Source organism: Esox lucius, chromosome 12 (assembly GCF_011004845.1).
Source record: "Esox lucius isolate fEsoLuc1 chromosome 12, fEsoLuc1.pri, whole genome shotgun sequence".
Lineage (NCBI taxonomy): Eukaryota > Metazoa > Chordata > Actinopteri > Esociformes > Esocidae > Esox > Esox lucius.
The window spans coordinates 13,427,094-13,445,159 of record NC_047580.1 but is presented as its reverse complement, the minus strand read 5'-3'; the positions used below and the strand labels follow the sequence as shown (position 1 = coordinate 13,445,159).

Below are 18,066 nucleotides of genomic sequence, written 5' to 3'. Positions count from 1 at the left end.
TGCATTTTGCTTACTGAGTGACAAGAGGACTTCCTGGCTGGGCTCTTCCTTCAGCAACCTCTGGGATCTTGGCCATACCATCCCTTTGAGGCAGTTTCTGATTCACACAGCTTCCCCTGGAGGCTATGATAGCATAGGCTCTGCCCATTTTCAGAAAACCACTGGGTTACCTTGGCCACATTTACTTGAACAGCATCTATTCTTATTTGACTCTTCATTATAGGTTGTATAACCAAAATAAATAAATATATACATGTTTGTGTATTTCAGAGCTTCTATTGAGAAATTGAATTAATTTTGGAAACAGTTTATTGCATTCAACCGGCATCTCTCAGTTCTAAATCTGCCCTGGATTAGAAGGCTAAAATGAAAACCAGATATCCAGGGGCCTGGAGATGAGATTTACTGATATAAACAACTGATAACCTACAATGTGGACATAATGCTATCATGAGTCTACTTTTGAAGTTTGCAAACATCTGACAAACTTTGATTTTGGAGTGAAATGTCCCTTGAAATCTTAGGATGGAAATCAGATGTTGACTGAAAGCAGCTGTGGTAGTAGTGGTAGTGGAGGCTGCCTGGCATGTGGCTCAACAGACATCTTAAATGATGGATATGTCGATCAGCAAACAGCAGCAGCCAGGGTCTGTCCAGTCAAATGGAACTAGTCAATGGGTTGTGACGAGATGGGAGCAAGCCATGATGATTGTAAATCAACGCTCTGCTCACCCCAATGCAGACCAACATCCACCAGTCACAGTCTGGTCGTTAAAGCACAGACCTCTATAGATTTGTTTGTATGTCCTGTATGAGTAACCAGACTAAAACTAATAAGACTGCATTGCAGTCCATAGGTTTTAGGGTCACCTTGTAATTTTCTAATTGTGTGTATCTAAGAAAGCACAGCTCAAGTGTGAATCTATTTGTAATGCCAATCCATTTTTTTGTTGTACATGGACAATGTGACATTAAGGCTTAAAACTCAGTAAGTTAGTACAATCACAAATTTCTGTTACAAGGTCAGTGGGTGGCACAATTCAGTATGAATAAAATGTGAACATTTTACCGTACTACGTGAATGCTATGTTGATTGTATAATACTTGAATATTCGTTGTAACCGATTAGCTGATTTCTCAGTTGGCTTGCTTACATTTTCACTTGTGTTTAAATTTGCTGTAAGTCCAATTTCTCCCATAACCTTTGAAGTGGAACATGAGAAATGTTTCATGGCTTTAACAAATAATTTGGTGTTATGCATATGCCATAGTCCTAGGAAATGGCAACCCCCTATAGTGTCATTGTGTTTTGGTACACTGGAAGAAAAATATTTTTTATGGATTCTGCATTTGCCTTGCAAAAAAAAAAAATAGTTGCAACACCCAGTTGCTCAGTGCTAGATGATGTTGCCAGAAATCACTTCACTGGATTTCCGTCTGTCACTCAAGGTAAATCATTTTCACATTGTAGACCCAGGATTACTTCCTACTCTATCTATTCACCACATCATTAGATTGTTGTTTTTACCAGCTTGGCTTTATCGCACACACCGGGTATTAGAAATACAGTTCCCTTTAAGGATTTTCTTTGTATTCCAATTCTATTGCCCTGAGTAGTAAAGTATGATATATTGCTGGCTGTAGCCTGTCACTTAAGTGCAGCATACCATTTGGTGTTACAAATGTAAGGCTCACAGGTGGTCAGTGCATCTAGGCAGTCTGTCTGTGGTTTGACATTACTTTATGCCCTTGCGCCATCCTCACTGTGCAACATGAAAGTGTAACGGATGTGATTAAAGTGGGTATCAGAAGATGAGACAATAACAAAGCCTTCATCCCACTCCTGTTTTTGTAAAAAACTGAGGGATGGGATTGGAGAAATGTAACTCTGACAGCTATTGATGCAAGGACTGGACATCCATAAGAATTTGGAAAATGATGTAGGTTTTGTTGTTTTGGCTTTGTACTTCAGCAACATTGGATTGGAAATATTACAATTACGATAGGTTAAAGTATAGACTGTCAGCATTAATTTGATGGCATTTTCATCCATTTCTATTTCTACATTGGCAACATTAGTTAAGAGGTTTATGAAAACAAATTGTCCAGTATACCACGGCTAAGAGATTCTCTTAGGCACAACCGTCGCATAGTCCCTGGACACAGCCCTTAACCATGGTAAATTGGCAATATAATATACAATATACAAACCCCTAATATGCCTTATTGCACTATACTGGTTGGAATTAGAACAATAAAAAGTGATGTCATATCATACCGTGGTCTCATATACCACGGCTATCAGCCAATCAGCATTCAGGATGTAAACCACCAGGTTTATAAGTGACCATATACCAGGGGTATGACATCACTTTACTGCTCTATTACGTTGGTAACCGGTTTAGAAGCAAAATAAGGCATCTTGGGGATTGTGATATATTGCTAATACCATAGCTAAGTGCTGTGAACTAAATATTATATCCACCAACAACCAAAATGTCAAGAGACATGCTATTAATGTGCAAGTGCTAGTGCAATGGACTTCCTACGTCTTGTTTTTGTCCCGACGTGTTAAGAGTGACCTCTATGGGAGGGATGCGATACTGTGGTTATATGCATAATGCAAACGTCTCTCAAATTAGTCGTTACTGGAGTTGGCTAGCTAGCTAGTGGATATTTGTCATACTAGCATTAGCAAACACCTTAAAACAAGACTAGGTATTAAGTCAACAACTGAAACGAGAAAACTACTGGCAGATTGTAGTTATTGGCTCAATCTGACCATTCAGAATCATAACAACACATATTTCTTCTTTTCAACCAATCCTATCATTTCTGTTAACAAACACTGCCGTCTACTGGATAGAAATAAGCATTGACTCCGCACTCCACATGGAGGAAAAGTAGATCCGCCTCCTTTGTGTTGAATCACGTGACATTCTTATTTAGCGCATCACGTTCCGTCCTGGCACGGTCTGGCTTTCACATATCCCACTGTGGAGTATTCCTTTCAATATCGCCTAGAAAATGGTCACACCGGAGAACTTGTCTGGCGAGATAGGTGGTCAAAGGGAGCCTCAGTTTGACCAGGACACGTCCGCGATGTCAGTGGACATGGACTCTGCAATCGTTCTTCTTGGAGCTGGGGTGACGGCGATCACACACCCTCTGCTGTACGTCAAGCTGTTAATTCAGGTACTGTCTGTAGCCATGGTTGACAGCTCTAATAGATAACATTGTTTTTACGTAGATTAAAAGGCGTTTGAGTTTGCTTGCTATAGCTAGCTAGGTAGTATAAATTAACTGACACGTTACTTAGTCGAGGCATTATTTCTCCTTGTTTTACGCGTCCCTATTCAACCCTCAGGGACTCAATCGATGTTATTTATATTTCTGGGGAAAACAGATAAGCGCTATGTAGCTATTATTCAGTAACCAGCAATTTTATATATGTTGACTACAAATGCTAATATACATGCCGATAATCCTGTACTCCTAATTACTAAACTAAGCCTAAAATGCAACCTCTTTGTTTACTGAAAGTGCGTGCCAAAAGCCTACAGCTTGCTAGCAGAAGCTATAGAAAATATCGACCGACTAACCTTTCTGAATGCTAACTCGCTTCCAGTGCAGTAAGTAGTGTGTGCTTTCAGGTTGGACACGAGCCCCTCGCCCCAACTGTTGGAACCACCATGTTTGGGAGGAAAGTGTTGTATCTTCCGGGATTCTTCTCCTATGGTGAGTGTGAAGAATGCCCATGGCTTAGCATCCTAATGTTTCACCCTGTTTTGGAAGGAACAGCTGACGGACGTGATGTCTATATCTGCCCACAGCACAACACATTGTACGGGTGGATGGAAAGCGGGGACTCTTTCGAGGTCTGTCCCCTCGTATTATGTCCAGTGCCATCTCCACCATGGTCCGGAGTAAAGTAAAACAGGTGAGTGGTTCCTAGAACCAGAGGAGAGTTAGTTCCTGATCTCAAATAGATGTTTTAAAACTCTCAATTCTGATCCGAAAGAAATCAGACAAATTTTTCCCTCCAGGCAATTCCATCAGAGCAGGCAGAACATGTATCGAACAGAGACAATTTGAAGACCTCCCTCAGGAAAGTGGTCAAAGAGGTAAGAATACCAAGTGTGACCAGGCACATAGTAATTAAGTATCAAATGTCAGTTGGGCCTACAGTTGCTATCAAAAGTATTCACCCCCTAGACTTTTCCACATGTTATTGAGTCACAAAATGATTTAAATAGGAGTTTTTGCCACTAAGCAACATAAGAAACGTTTATTATGTCAAAGTAAAAATTCAATTTGCAAATTTATCTCAAATCAATAACAAATATAAAACCAATAATAATTGATTGCTGCTATATTCACAGACTTGGCTAACACACCTGAATGAACTATGGCGCAACCAATTGTCTTTACAAGTCACGTAATTAGTTGAATGCAGGCCACTTGTCTGCAATTAAATTGATTCACATTATTTCAAGAAATATACTTTCTTTTGCTGCTTTTTTCTTTCTAAGTGATCCCACATAACTTAAATTAAGTATAATATATGTTACAAGTGGAATGTATAGATGTGCAATGAAGGCAAATTTAGTACAAATGGCAATACTAAATGTGCACTTGAGGCAAATTGAAAGTGTAAGGTAGCATGTGCAACTGAAATGAAGGGATAACAGCAATGAGATTACCTTTTGACAACACTATACATTCTTAGTTTTTGTTGTATTCATGTTTATAAAAAATCTATATTAATTCTAATGGAATCCAGTGTGTTATGAGCAAATACTTAATGCCCTGATAAAGAGTTTTGAACAATTTTCTCAGGTGGCCTAAGACATTTGGACACTACTGTGTATAAGTGGAAAGATAGATTGGTGTAATTTGGTTCATAACAATTCCTAGGGTAGCCAATCATCATGAGAAAAAAAGTATTTCTTAAGAAAAAATGTCTTTGAACAATTTCATGTCAGTTAAGTAATTTTTTTCTCATATAATGAATGAACGATCAATCTGATAAACAATAATGCATTTATTGGCTGTCTTTACTTAGGATACAATAATTCGGTACAAATAACACTATAAAAATTGCAGAATTATTAAAATGTTATATTTCTTTTGCGGCATCTTAGCACTCTTTGACTTTCTAGTGTTATGGGCCTTCAAGTTCACCAGAATAATATTGTATTTATTCAAGTATTGAAAAGCCTCTAGTGAAGGGGTGATGTTATTTGCTCACTAATAGTTAGCGTTGTTTGTTTCGATTTGTTATTTATCTCTCTCAAGACCTCACATGAGATGGTCATTCAGTGCCTGTCCCGGATAGCCACTCATCCCTTACATGGTAAGTCCAAAAGCTGTTGCAGTTTTTATTGTCAGTTTTTTTCTATAATGGCTAGAAGTATAGTGTTGTTTTTTTATTGTACACTTTAGCTTTGTCTTATTTGTTAGTACTAAGGTTTGGTGTCCTTGTGATAACCTGCCAATAAGTTTGATTGTAAAAGACTTCACACCTTTTGCAAAGTAAAATATTAGTAGATTGTGACAGTGTTGAAGGCGTCAAACATTCTGGTGGATTTTGTATAAACATAAATTGTGGAATATTTCAAAATGTGCTGTGTTCAGTTACAGTTTAGAATTTCAGCTACCCAGGACTGACTGATCAGCATAATCTGGAGCCCTGCAGCTTACACCTTTACAAATTCATCTGTCTGGAAATAGACAAAAAAAATCCAACCTAAATTCCACCAAGCCTATCAGATCAATCCACCATCAATCCAACAAGTGTTTTCACTCTAGAGTGTAGGGACAAGGCTTTTTTGTTCTGGATGGGCTACGAGACTCACTGTCTAAAATGTTAACAAAAAGCTTGCCTCATTTGACCTTGGGAGAATCTCAATAGTTTTTCCATGATTTGGTTGCATCCTCTCCAATTTCCTTTAAAAAAAATCATTATCAGCAACAAAGTCCTATTTAGTTATATAGCAAAACATTTTTAAATGTTGACCCCTTAACACATTGTCTGCTTTCATATAAAAATACCTATATGTTGCCTAAATAGTTCTACAAAGTTGGTAGAATCATATTAAGAAAATGTCATGCCTTTAATGGCTGCGGAAGGTGCTTCCACAAAGTATTACCTCTTTGGTGTGAAGAAATAATCAGTTTTTAAATGTTTAACTCATTTGGAAAATGTTATGTTTATTTGTAAACACAGTAAGTTGTGTATAATAATAGAAAAAAAAGATATTCAATTATTTGACAGACAACATGCCAAAGGCATATTGACTATTGCTAGGCACTTTAACATTGTTTCCTCCCCTAACATAAACCTGTCCTGTTTTCCAGTTATCTCAGTGCGCTGCATGGCCCAGTTTGTGGGGAGAGAGGTCAAGTACAGGTAAGGTATGACACATAAAGCATAACTCACCAAGTGGTTGACTTACCTAACGGTTTCTCAGTGTGTCATGAATGCTGCGTAATTCATCCAACACTTTGCAGGAACATCATGAGTAGCAAGTTTATTATTCTTGAACTTCATGATTCTACTAACTTTAACTTGACGGCAATGTGCATTGCATTGTGTTGGTGCAATTTCCACTACTTTTGGATTACATAAAAAAATGGGCTTGTATAAATGTTTTGCATATAATAATATTTGTCATCTCAAATCAGCTGCAGAATACTTAAAAATAGATTAACCAGTAACCATTAGCATATACAGTGAGGGAAAAAAATATTTGATCCCCTGCTGATTTTGTACATTTGCCCACTGACAAAGAAATGATCAGTCTTTAATTTTTATGGTAGGTTTATTTGAACAGTGAGAGACAGAATAATAACAAAAAACTCCAGAAAAACCGCATGTCAAAAATGTTATAAATTGATATGCATTTTAATGAGTGAAATAAGTATTCAACTCCTCTGCAAAACATGACTTAGTACTTGGTGGCAAAACCCTTGTTGGCAATCACAGAGGTCAGACGTTTCTTGAAGTTGGCCACCAGGTTTGCCCACATCTCAGGAGGGATTTTGTCCCACTCCTCTTCTCCAAGTCATTAAGGTTTCGAGGCTGATGTTTGGCAACTCAAAACTTCAGCTCCCTCCACAGATTTTCTATGGGATTAAGTTCTGGAGATTGGCTAGGCCACTCCAGGACCTTAATGTGCTTCTTCTTGAGCCACTCCTTTGTGGCCATGGCCATGTGTTTTGGGTCATTGTCATGGTGGAATACCCAGTTGATGCCATATAGCTCGATTTTGGTCTCATCTGACTACAGCACTTTCACCCAGTTCTCCTCTGAATCATTCAGATGTTCATTGGCAAACTTCAGACGGGCCTGTACATGTGCTTTCTTGAGTAGGGACTTTGCAGGCACTGCAGGATTTCAGTCCTTCACGGTGTAGTGTGTTACCAATTGTTTTCTTGGTGACTATGGTCCCAGCTGCCTTGAGATCATTGACAAGATCCTCCCGTGTAGTTCTGGGCTGATTCATCACCGTTCTCATGATCATTGCAACTCCACAAGGTGAGATCTTGCATGGAGCCCCAGACCAAGGGAGATTGACAGTTCTTTTTGTGTTTCTTCCATTTGCGAATAATCACACCAACTGTTGACACCTTCTCACCAAGCTGCTTGGCGAAGGTCTTGTAGCCCATTCCAGCCTTGTGTAGGTCTACAATCTTGTCCCTGACATCCCATGTCAGCTTTTTGGTCTTGGCCATGGTGGAGAGTCTGGAATCTGATTGATTGCTTCTGTGTACAGGTGTCTTTTATACAGTTAAACTGAGATTAGGAGCACTCCCTTTATGAGTGTGCTCCTAATCTCAGCTTGTTACCTGTATAAAAGACACCTGGGAGACAGAAATCTTTCTGATTGAGAGGGGATGAAATACTTATTTCACTCATTAAAATGCAAATCAATTTATAACATTTTTGAGATGCGTTTTTCTGGATTTCTTTGTTGTTATTCTGTCACTGTTCAAATATACCTACCATTAAAATTATAGACTGATCATTTCTTTGTCAGTGGGCAAACGTACAAAATCAAATAATTTTTCCCCTCACTGTAAGCCATCTGAAATTAGATTTGCAAATCATAGCAAATGTAAATTAGAACCCATGAACCCAGATTGTATTGACTTAATCGAATGACTCCGATTCTAAACCCTTTGTATATTAACACTTGGTTTAAAGTTTCCATCTTTGTTTCCTCTTTGAATCTGGAAGAGGGTTGTTCAGCTGCATCAACAAAATATTCCAGGAGGAAGGCGTAGGGGGGTTCTTTGTGTAAGTCATGCAATTTGTACCACTTTGAAAGATTATTTCTAGCGGTCAGAGTGTATGCCCTTGTCTCTTACTGGATGATGTGTGTTTGCAGGGGGGTTGTGCCCCATGTCCTGGGTGAGGTCATCTTCCTGTGGTGTTGTAACCTCTTGGCCCACTTAATAAACACTTATGCTGTGGACGACAATGTAAGGACAATTTAGACCCATCTAACTACTGGTTTGAGTCTGGCTGCTCTAAGGGCAAGAGGAACACAGTAAATAAAAGTTGAGTTTCATAGTCTTAGCCAGATGTGTTCTTGATCATTTTGTTGTGATATCCCAAGATATTAATAGTGCAAGATCTTCATGTTATTCTGTTTAAAATGAATGAATGGGAGGTTTGTTAAATTCCTCCAGCTGATTACTGGGCTGGAGGGTCTGATCAATGGTAGAGAAGGTACAAGGAAGTCTGTTCTTACCCGGCTCACCCAAAACCTGACAACTCTGATCAGGTGCCACAGAGCCAGAGATGATAGAAAGGATTTTGACATTGTTTTCTGTAAACGAAACCACCCTTGCTCTTGGGACAACTCTTTGGACACCAAGAGTGTAAAATAATCCCCCTCTTTAAATCTTACATGATCACAGCTCCCAAATGGACACTGTAAACAACAGGATGAATTCCCACCCCAAACATTTCAGTAATCCAGCATTAATTAATCATTTAAAAAGGTTTTGTGGATGGAATTGTCCAGTACTTCTGTCAGACCTAAGTGTTTCCCTCTCACCCCTTTATGTAGTTCAGCCAAGCCCCGGCAGTGAGAAGCTACACTAAGTTTGTGATGGGGGTAAGTTTAGCTGCACCGTCTCTGCATGTCACTACTACTTCTTATGGCTGAAATGTGGTGGTGCGACTTCTTTCAGTGGTGCTGTTGCTTCTCATAGTTCTAATAGACTCCTGGTTTTCCAATGTTGATCAGATGGTGTACTTCAACTTGTATTCAGCTTGTTATGCCCTTTTTAAACTTTGTCTCCAGATTGCAGTAAGTGTGTTGACGTACCCTTTCATGCTGGTGGCAGACCTAATGGCTGTTAACAACTGCGGGTAAGTGATTAGTAAGGTGCGGTTCACCCCCCCAAAAAAGAGCTGACTATAGTTTATGCTTAGGGTGACTAAAATGTAATTAATTTGGGACTATATGACTTTGTAAGACTAACAGGACAGTGTACAGGAATAATACATAAAAAGCTTACGCTTCACAGAGTAAGCTTAGTTGAAGCACGCACAGCCTGTTTTTTACTGGTTTCTGAAACTCTGGGAATATTTGATCAATTGAAAATCTAACTTTAAAAGTGAATATTCTGTTAACTAATTGAAGTACTATACTGTTGTTGACAGAGCTGGCTGATAAGAGATAAGGAGAGCTGGCAAATTAGATGTCTACTTGCAAATTTTTTGGTTCTGGTATACAAGCTGTTCTGTTGTTGTGGTACCCCCAACACCATTCCAATAAAGAGAAGTTGTTTTTGAATATATATTATTTTTCTTTCAAATGTTTGGAAACACTAGGCAGTTATTTCATGGTCACCATGAAAGTTACTTATGATATACACTGCTCAGAAAAAGTAAGGGAACACATAATCATCACAGTATAAAAGCAAGTCATTTAAACTTCAGGGATGTCAATCTGTCCAGTTAGGATTGTGAATCAGTGTCACCTGTTTTGGTGCAAAAGAATGTGACAACAGGTACACTGGAGAGACAACTGCAAGACAACCCCAAATAAGGGAATGGTTTTTCTGGTGGTGGCCACAGACAAATGCTCTCTCCTTATCCTTACTGACTGAATCTCCTCAAGTTTTGCGTTTTGCCTTTGTCACTACTGGTAGCGTGAGGCAGTACCTGCAGCCCATTCAGGTTGCACAGGCAGTCCAGCTCCTCCAGGATGGCATACCCATACATGCCGTTGCAAGTGTTGCTATGTCTCCCAGTACAGTCTCAAGACCATGGAGGAGATACCAGGAGACGGGCCGTTAGATGAGGAGAACTGAACAGGGCCGTAGAAGTGCATCAGCCCAGCAGCAGGACCAGTATCTGCTCCTTTGTGCGAGGAGGAACAGGAGGACCACTGCCAGAACCCTACAGAATGACCTCCAGCGGGCTACTGGTGTTTTTCTGTCATGAGGGCAAACTGTCATGAGAGCCTGACGCCCTCTAGTGGGATCTGTGCTGGATTGGCTGGTCTGCCATTGGCCCCTCCTTCTTTTCACAGATGAGAGCAGGTTAGCACTGAGCACATGACAGACGTGAAAGAGTCTGGTGACACTGTGATGAACATTATGCTGCCTGCAATATCATCCAGCATGACCGGTTTGGCAGTGGGTCAGTGATGGTCTGGGGAGGCATATCCGTGGAGGGTCTCACAGACCTCCATGTGCTAGCCAGCGGTACCCTGACTGCTGTTAGGTATCGGGATGAAATTCTCAGAACCATTGTCAGACCTTACGCTGGTGCAGTGGTCCCATGGGTTCCTCCTGGTGCAGTACAATGCCCGGCCTCATGTGGCCAGAGTGTGTAGACAGTTCCTGGATGACGAAGGCTCTGATGCCATTGACTGGCCCTCATTTCCCAGACCTGAATTCAGTTGAGACCCTCTGAGACATTCTGTATTAGTGCCTCCGACACCGCCAAGTAACACCACAGACTTTCCAGGAGCTCACTGATGCCCTGATCCAGGTCTGTAAGGAGATCCCCCAGGACACCATCTCATCAGGAGCATGCCCAGACGTTGTCAGGAGTGCATACAGGCAGGTGGGGGCCATACACATTACTGAGTCATATTAAGAGTTGCACACAGCCTGTAATTTCAGTTGTTTACCGTGATTTACGGAGTGAGTTTCAATCCAGCCCTCGTTCGGTTGGTGATTTTGGTTTCCCTTGACCAAATTGAATTACACAATGTACTGTAAAGATTTGGATTTTTATTATGTTTTGTTCATCAAGACCCGATGTGTGATTACAGTGTTCTCTCAATTTTTTTGAGCAGTGTAGATTGGCAAACATAGGCTTTTCAAGTTAAGCAATTGGTTTGTTGTATTATCTTAATAGTCAGTCCAAGTGTGTACAGGTTGATGGAATTACGTCTTACAGGCTTCTGGAAATACACAATTACCCCAGGGTTGCCTTTTTTCCCTGCATTATAGTTCAGTATTTCCTCTGGAATTTTAAAACTTGTTTCTATCTTAAATCATTGGAGATGTATTTGTCCTTGTACATTGGTATAACATTTTCCAAATTCCAAAACAATATATCCTTTTGTAATCAATATCCTAATCACATTAGTGTTTCCATATTTTGGTGTACAGTACTCTTCATACGAATACAATAAATAATTCACTAAAAGGTGTTAATGAAAGACTAATGAATAATGTTTGTCTTGGTCACATTAATCTTAAGCATAATGAAGGGAATTTGAATCTCTAAAACCCACTGTAGAGTTGGTAGATGTACTACAGTACAATGTCGTTTATGATCAGATGTCTTGTGTGCTTGCCTTGTAATTGATCTGTCTTGCGTATTCACAGTCTGGTGGCTGGTCTTCCCCCTTATTCACCCATCTTCAAGTCCTGGGTCCACTGTTGGGCTCACTTGAGCCATGAGGTACAATCACTCTCACAACTGGAGCAAATAGTAATTAGTCATACTGGCTGCATTTTAATTGTGTGTGTGTGTGTGTGTGTGTGTGTAAGAGAGAATGTTTCTGTTTTTTTTTCTGGTAGTTATATTTCTTTTTCCTCATCCATTAGAGACATCTTTTCAGAGGATCTAGCTTTTTCTTCCGCCGTGTGCCTGTGACAGCAATGACCTTGACTGAGGAGTGACGGCATCAACCACCATATCTGTTCTCCCTGCTTATCTGTACACTGAGAGGGATCTACAACCCAGCCCACCTTAAATCCCTTGGAAGATACAGCAGGAGCAGCAAAATATTAAAGGGCAAGGTGATATACTTCACTTTATTCCTCTGAATCAAAGTCAAAATTGTCTAAATAATAATATAGCCACTTGCTTCTAAGAGAAAAGTGAAGACATTTCCCTTAAGCCCTCTATACATGATCAGCACCAAGAACGCTTTGTTCTGGCTGTCCCATTAATTTGCTGTGTGGCAGGCATTTAAAATCCAAACTATCGACAGCATGTAACCGAGGTGCAGGTCAACCCTCAGTGCAGCACTCTAAGAGCTCTTTTACGCAGCTTTCAAAGGTCATGTATTTTCATACGCCATCACTGATCTCTTGCCACGCACCCAGTGGCATTTCTGGTTGATTTTGTAGTCGTTGTCATGGTGCCCCAGCTCTTGTACCAAGTGTCAAATCAAAAGTGTCATATGGACACACATTTGCCTTTCCCTACAGACTCTTGTTCTCCAATGAGTGATCAGGGAATAGACTAGGGCTTTCTTCTGTTTTAAGCTAACATAATAGTAACAACTAGCTAGCTAGTAAACCATAGCGCTATAGCTACGTACACTACTATGGAAGACTGTTTGGGTCTTTGTGTGTCAGAATTTACACCTTAAATAACGCTATTTAAGAATTTTGAAATTGAATATAGAACTATCCTGAAAACAATGACCAGCAACTTCAGTCATTTTTGATTTTCTTAGCAATGATTTAGCTTAATGTGACTATTTACTTGTTCTATTAAAATAGCTGGACATGAAAATAACTTTGATAAAGAACTAAACTAATAGCCCTGTAGACCCTAGCAAAAGCTAACTAACGTTGGTGACGATGGTTCATATTCAAATGCGGATTGGTCAATAAGCTTTTTTGATGTGTCAAGTAGTGCAATTTAACTTGTCTTTATTGACAAACAAAGACCCAAACCCTGTTCCATAAACTAGAAACTGTCGGTGACTACATGCTGATGTCAGAAAGCGCCCTACATATCAGAGATCAAGGCTCTGATCTTGTATAGGGACTGTTAGTGAGCAAACTGTTTCCCTTAGTGAGCAAAAGAAAATACTGTCCAAATGATTTCCTCTTTACCCTGTCATGTAAAAAAGTAATTTAATTGATCACCAATACGTTTTCAATAAGAGCTATGCCACTCTGTCAGCATTTTTTGGACTGTTTTGTAATATTTCAATCTGAAGAATGGAAGATCATCAGGAAGTTATCTATGTATATGATCACATCTAACTTGTCAGCGTTCTGATGGAACAAATGGGTTCCTAATGTTTGTAGGAAGAATACATAAACCAGACCTTCTCCTCTGACCTCTCCCATTTTGCCCACAGAACGGCTGCTCACTGGATGTTTTTGTTTATTGTACCATTTTCTGTAACCTCTAGACACTGTAGTGTTTGAAAAGACCAGAAGGTCAGCAGTTTCTGAGATGTTTGAACCAACGCAAATGGCACCAACAGTCATACTAAAGTCACTCAGATCACACATGTTCCCCATTCAAATGTCAAGTTGAAAAACAGCTAAGCTTATTGACCATGTCTGCAGGCTTTATATATTAAGGTGCAGCCACATTGATTTGCTGTTTGGCTATTTGCCTTATCAAGAAGGTATAACTAAGTGGCTGGCTAGTGTAATCTTTCTATCCTGGCCCAAACCTTTTAATTTGATTTATTGATTTGTTTTGTATTTCTTAATTTTCATATAGTTTAAGTCTTAGGTAGACTTTGGAATTTGGAAAGATAGTTAAGGTAATCTATGAAATAAATGCCAAATTTGCAGGATCAATAGCAAGATTATTGCAGCATTCAAAAGTGCTTTTTTGACTATTGTCAGAAGTCCTTGATGCAGAAAGAAATCTATTCAGAAGCATCATATGACCATAATAGAGGGCCCCAGCTTGTAGTCCTAACCCCAAAATATTTAGGTTTTTTACTTTTATTGAATTCTGGAAAATTGAATACAAACATTTATAGGGTTTTGGGAAATGCACCAGACCTGCGTAGGTTAACACTGGTTTAGGATAATTTATGTTTTGTTTTATGAGATAATCAGTCTAACTGACATTTTATGAACTGTGAACACTTGATATGCAAGAAAAACTAAATGTCAGTTGCTAACCTTCAGTTTTATCTTACCAGCTTCAACAAATATGCAGGGATATATAAGTTTTTATATTTTTTTCCATATACAGTATACTTCTCCCCTTCATATGTTGGGATGGCCTTGACTAATGGCTGCAAGGACTCGACCACTGTGCCTCTCAGGAGACCCAGAGTATATACTATTGCTTCAGACAGCAACCGTATCTCTTCAGTGAAAAGGTGCTTTTTATCAGTTCCAAAAATAGTTCTAGATTTAAGACTAGATGGCTATCTTCTTTTAACTAGACATTGCAAACAGCAACACAAGTGGTTATTTTACAGTGAAGCACGCAGTATTTCAGATCTAGGACTTTGGTCTGCTTTGTGTTTCTATTTTTGTAATGGAAAAAGTATAGTGAAACTAGTATTGTCACAACCCAAAAGGAAAGTGACATGTAATCCTACACCCCCTTTGCACAGTCATCATATCTAGCACATTTTCCAAATAAATATTGATTATTAACACCCAAGAGCTATTATTTGGTGGAAGCACTATTGGCAGCTGTTACTGTGAATAATTGTAAATAATATTTTACTAACTTTGCATATGATTTATTTATAGTTTTTGTCAAAATAGTTTTTCCTCAGTATATATGTTTGGCATTTGTTAATAAAGCTATATTTCAGTTGTCTCAGATCTTTCCAGGAACTGTACATCAATTCTTAGAGTGAACTAAATAGGAAAATCCACCAATGCTTTCAAAAGCCATTCTCGCGTGTCTTTGGCAATACCTGTTTTTATAATTGTTCAGCTTAAAACTTCATCAATCAGTTGGAATTTCAGAAGAAAGGGATATGTTTTACTTGAACATTTTATCTGGAAATTGACCTTTTATATTTATTTTGTTCCAAAAAACGACCTAGTACTTACCAGAATGGCTTTTCCCGTGTGTTGTCTTTTCATGCATAGCTTAAGTATTTACTTACAGTACATTAGCTACTGCAATATGGCTTCAATATCAGTGACCTCCCTATCAAATGTACTTTATAAACAATCAATATACAGTTTCCCTTAAAAGTTGTGTTAGTAGAATTAATTGCTGTAATTGCTGCCATAATGTTATTACCAACTTTTAACTCTGGGCTGAGAAGACGTGCAATCAAAATATCTTTGTGTTTTGTTATTATTTTATTGAAACTGTTATTATTTAATTAACATTGAAATATAGGTATTGATTATTTAGAAGAAAAAACTGAAGTATTCCTCTTTTAGACTTCATGTTATCACAGAAAAACACAGCACATTTGAAAACTACATGGAGTGGGTAGAATTTCATTTTCCACTGTAAATAAAGGGTAAGGGTGTGTCCCTGAATCTTTTCCTCACATCTGTTGTATGAGTTCCTTTTGTCTATAGTTGAACTTCCCAGTTAACCAGACAGTTGTAATTTTACCACTTGTAGTGCATATATTGTACATATATAAGTATTTACCTTACTTTTTGGTTTAAATATTCCTTGTCTTCCCTTGCACCCAATGTTCACTGTTAATCATAAAATGATCCTGACCAGTTCTTTGCCAAGTGGGGAGCAGCATATTATATTGTCTTAAGCATTTGAACCTTTTTTTAATCTTTCTATCATGTAATGAAGCAATAAGGCCAAAGACGCAGTTCTTTTTCATGAATAGTCTTGTCTGTGGTAAGTGTATTCATGATACAGCACTGCTGTAGTGCCTTATTGCACTAATAAAATGTGACATGTTGAATTGTATATATTTGTAACGTTGTGGAGTTTATGTATTTCGCTAGAAGGTATAATGCAAACAAAACCTGATTTTGTTCATTATTAAATGTTGCGACAGACGAGCCCCAATCGTTCATACATGCATTAAAAAGGTTAATGGTTCTGTACCCAAAAAAAGAAATGTAGCGGAAATACGTGGAGGAACGATAATAAATCATAAACCATATTACCTCCCCCCACCCCCTGTGAATTCTCTTACATTTAGGCTATTATTGGTACATGACTGTATTTCACATTGTTGAGGTAGAAGTATGCTATTTTTTTTTAACCCAAAAGCTACAGTCTGCTCACGTTGTCATCCTTGGCGAAGATGAGCAAAAGGATGGTACTGCTTTGTATCATAGTGCTGGAAGAAAGGACGTTTGTCTGACAGTTTACTTTGATGGATATTAAAACAAAATATAGTTTGTCACGATGAGGAAATGTAAACAAAATTGTTTAAATGTTTCAAATAAACAAATCATTGTCATGACAATATAGAGATGGATTAATGTTTCAGGCAAATGTGTGCATACTATACCAGCTGATTTGTTGATCTGGAGTGCAACTGTTTTGAAAGGATTGCAAAGTGTTCTCTTGCAGTTCTACTGACCTGAATAAATAGCCATGAAGCCTTACTACATGGTTTCCTGATTTCACAGACAGACCACTCAGAAGTTAAATCATAGTAAAAAAATTATTACAAAGAATTACCAATTTAATTGATAAGAAATTGTGCAGAATGTTGGCCCAGTTGCATCATGCCACAGAAAGTGGACATTAAAGAGCCAATGCTTGATTACACAGTTTTGTACCTTCTGTGGGCTTTCGATACATGCTTTCTGACAATGTTATGCTAGTTCAAAAACTTGAAGAATGTGTCATTTGATAGGATATTTTTTTTTAAATATAAAAACCTTTTATGTATGGGATTATAACCATCTTGTTTATAAAGAAAGGCTGTTTACTGATCACTTTTAGGGGGAAAAAGGTAGAGTAACACTGATTTACCGCCTGTGGGGAATATACCATATTATGAAATACAATGATGTAACCAAAAAAAGGTAATTTTAGAGATTTGAAATAGAGGTATCAGTGCTACAGTCAGAGACTGAGTGCATGTAAAATGTTTTGTCTTGTGCAGTTGTGATTCCCTAGATCACTAAAAATAAAAGAATTGCTACAAAAAATTACCATTTGGAAAAAGTTTCTTTAGCAATGGCAAATGCTGTACTACCAATTACTTTAGGAAACAATCACCAATAAGCCGTCCATCCTTGACATCTCCCTCATTTTACCAATCGTTGTTATGCAAAATAGTTGTGGTTTTCACCTGGATACCTTGCACCTCATTTAGCTCATTCATCAGACAGTACCATCTGCAAATTCGGGGGAAGGCTGTTCTGGTCACATTGTTGAACTAATCTTAGTTGCGCTTTTATGGTAATCTGGGTGGCATTCCTTATTTATTTTTAAACCCATTGATGGTAAATAAATCATTCTTGACAACATGTAGATGGCTCCTTTTTACCAGTGAAATGCAGAAATTCATTTATTTGTGAGGAAATTTTAGAATTTGATGCCTGCCCCACATTTAAAAAAAGTTGGGACTGGGGCAATTTTTCCGCTGTGTTGCATCACCTCTTTTAACAAACTATGTAAGCATTTGGGAACTGAAGAGACCAATTGCTGTAGTTTTGAAAGTTAAATGTTTTCCCATTCTTGCATTATATAGGATTTCAGCTGCTCAACAGTTTAGGGTCTCCTTTTCATATTTTATGTTTCATAATGCGCCATATGTTTTCAATGGGTGACAGGTCTGGACTGCTGGCAGGCCAGTATAGCACCAGGACTCGGAGCCATGGCTACGGAGCCATGTTGTTGTAATACGTGCAGAATGTGGTTTGGCATTGTCTTGTTGAAATAAGCAAGACCTTCCTAGAAAAATA

At 38.5% G+C, this 18,066-nt stretch overlaps 1 protein-coding gene across 4 annotated transcripts; it reads left to right on the top strand.

The window, feature by feature from the left end:
• Nucleotides 1–2,953: 2,953 nt before the first annotated feature.
• LOC105013907 (mitochondrial carrier homolog 1) lies at nt 2,954–16,105 on the top strand. Of its 4 annotated transcripts, XR_828273.3 has the most exons (13): nt 2,954–3,195; nt 3,654–3,738; nt 3,834–3,940; nt 4,047–4,124; nt 5,299–5,356; nt 6,361–6,412; nt 8,243–8,302; nt 8,394–8,487; nt 9,081–9,128; nt 9,318–9,385; nt 11,866–11,941; nt 12,088–12,282; nt 13,584–16,105. XR_828273.3 is itself a non-coding variant. In XM_010875764.3 (12 exons), the coding sequence occupies exons 1-12, from the start codon at nt 3,028–3,030 to the stop codon at nt 12,160–12,162; spliced, it is 969 nt and encodes a 322-aa protein (XP_010874066.1). In that variant the 5' UTR covers nt 2,954–3,027; the 3' UTR covers nt 12,163–16,105. The 4 variants fall into 4 exon arrangements, 3 of the variants coding, with proteins under 3 accessions (XP_010874066.1, XP_010874067.1, XP_010874068.1); XM_010875764.3 differs by having other exon boundaries at nt 12,088–16,105; XM_010875765.3 differs by lacking the exons at nt 11,866–11,941; nt 12,088–12,282; nt 13,584–16,105 and adding an exon at nt 10,278–10,605.
• Nucleotides 16,106–18,066: the final 1,961 nt, after the last annotated feature.

What these genes read in the sequence shown, in the direction of transcription:
- LOC105013907 (XM_010875764.3), top strand. Translation starts at nt 3,028, where the DNA reads ATGGTCACACCGGAGAACTTGTCTGGCGAGATAGGTGGTCAAAGGGAG. An exon ending in TCAGGAAAGTGGTCAAAGAG is followed by an intron (nt 4,125 to 5,298) that starts GTAAGAATACCA and finishes ATCTCTCTCAAG; the next exon opens with ACCTCACATGAGATGGTCAT. An exon ending in GGCGTAGGGGGGTTCTTTGT is followed by an intron (nt 8,303 to 8,393) that starts GTAAGTCATGCA and finishes GTGTGTTTGCAG; the next exon opens with GGGGGTTGTGCCCCATGTCC.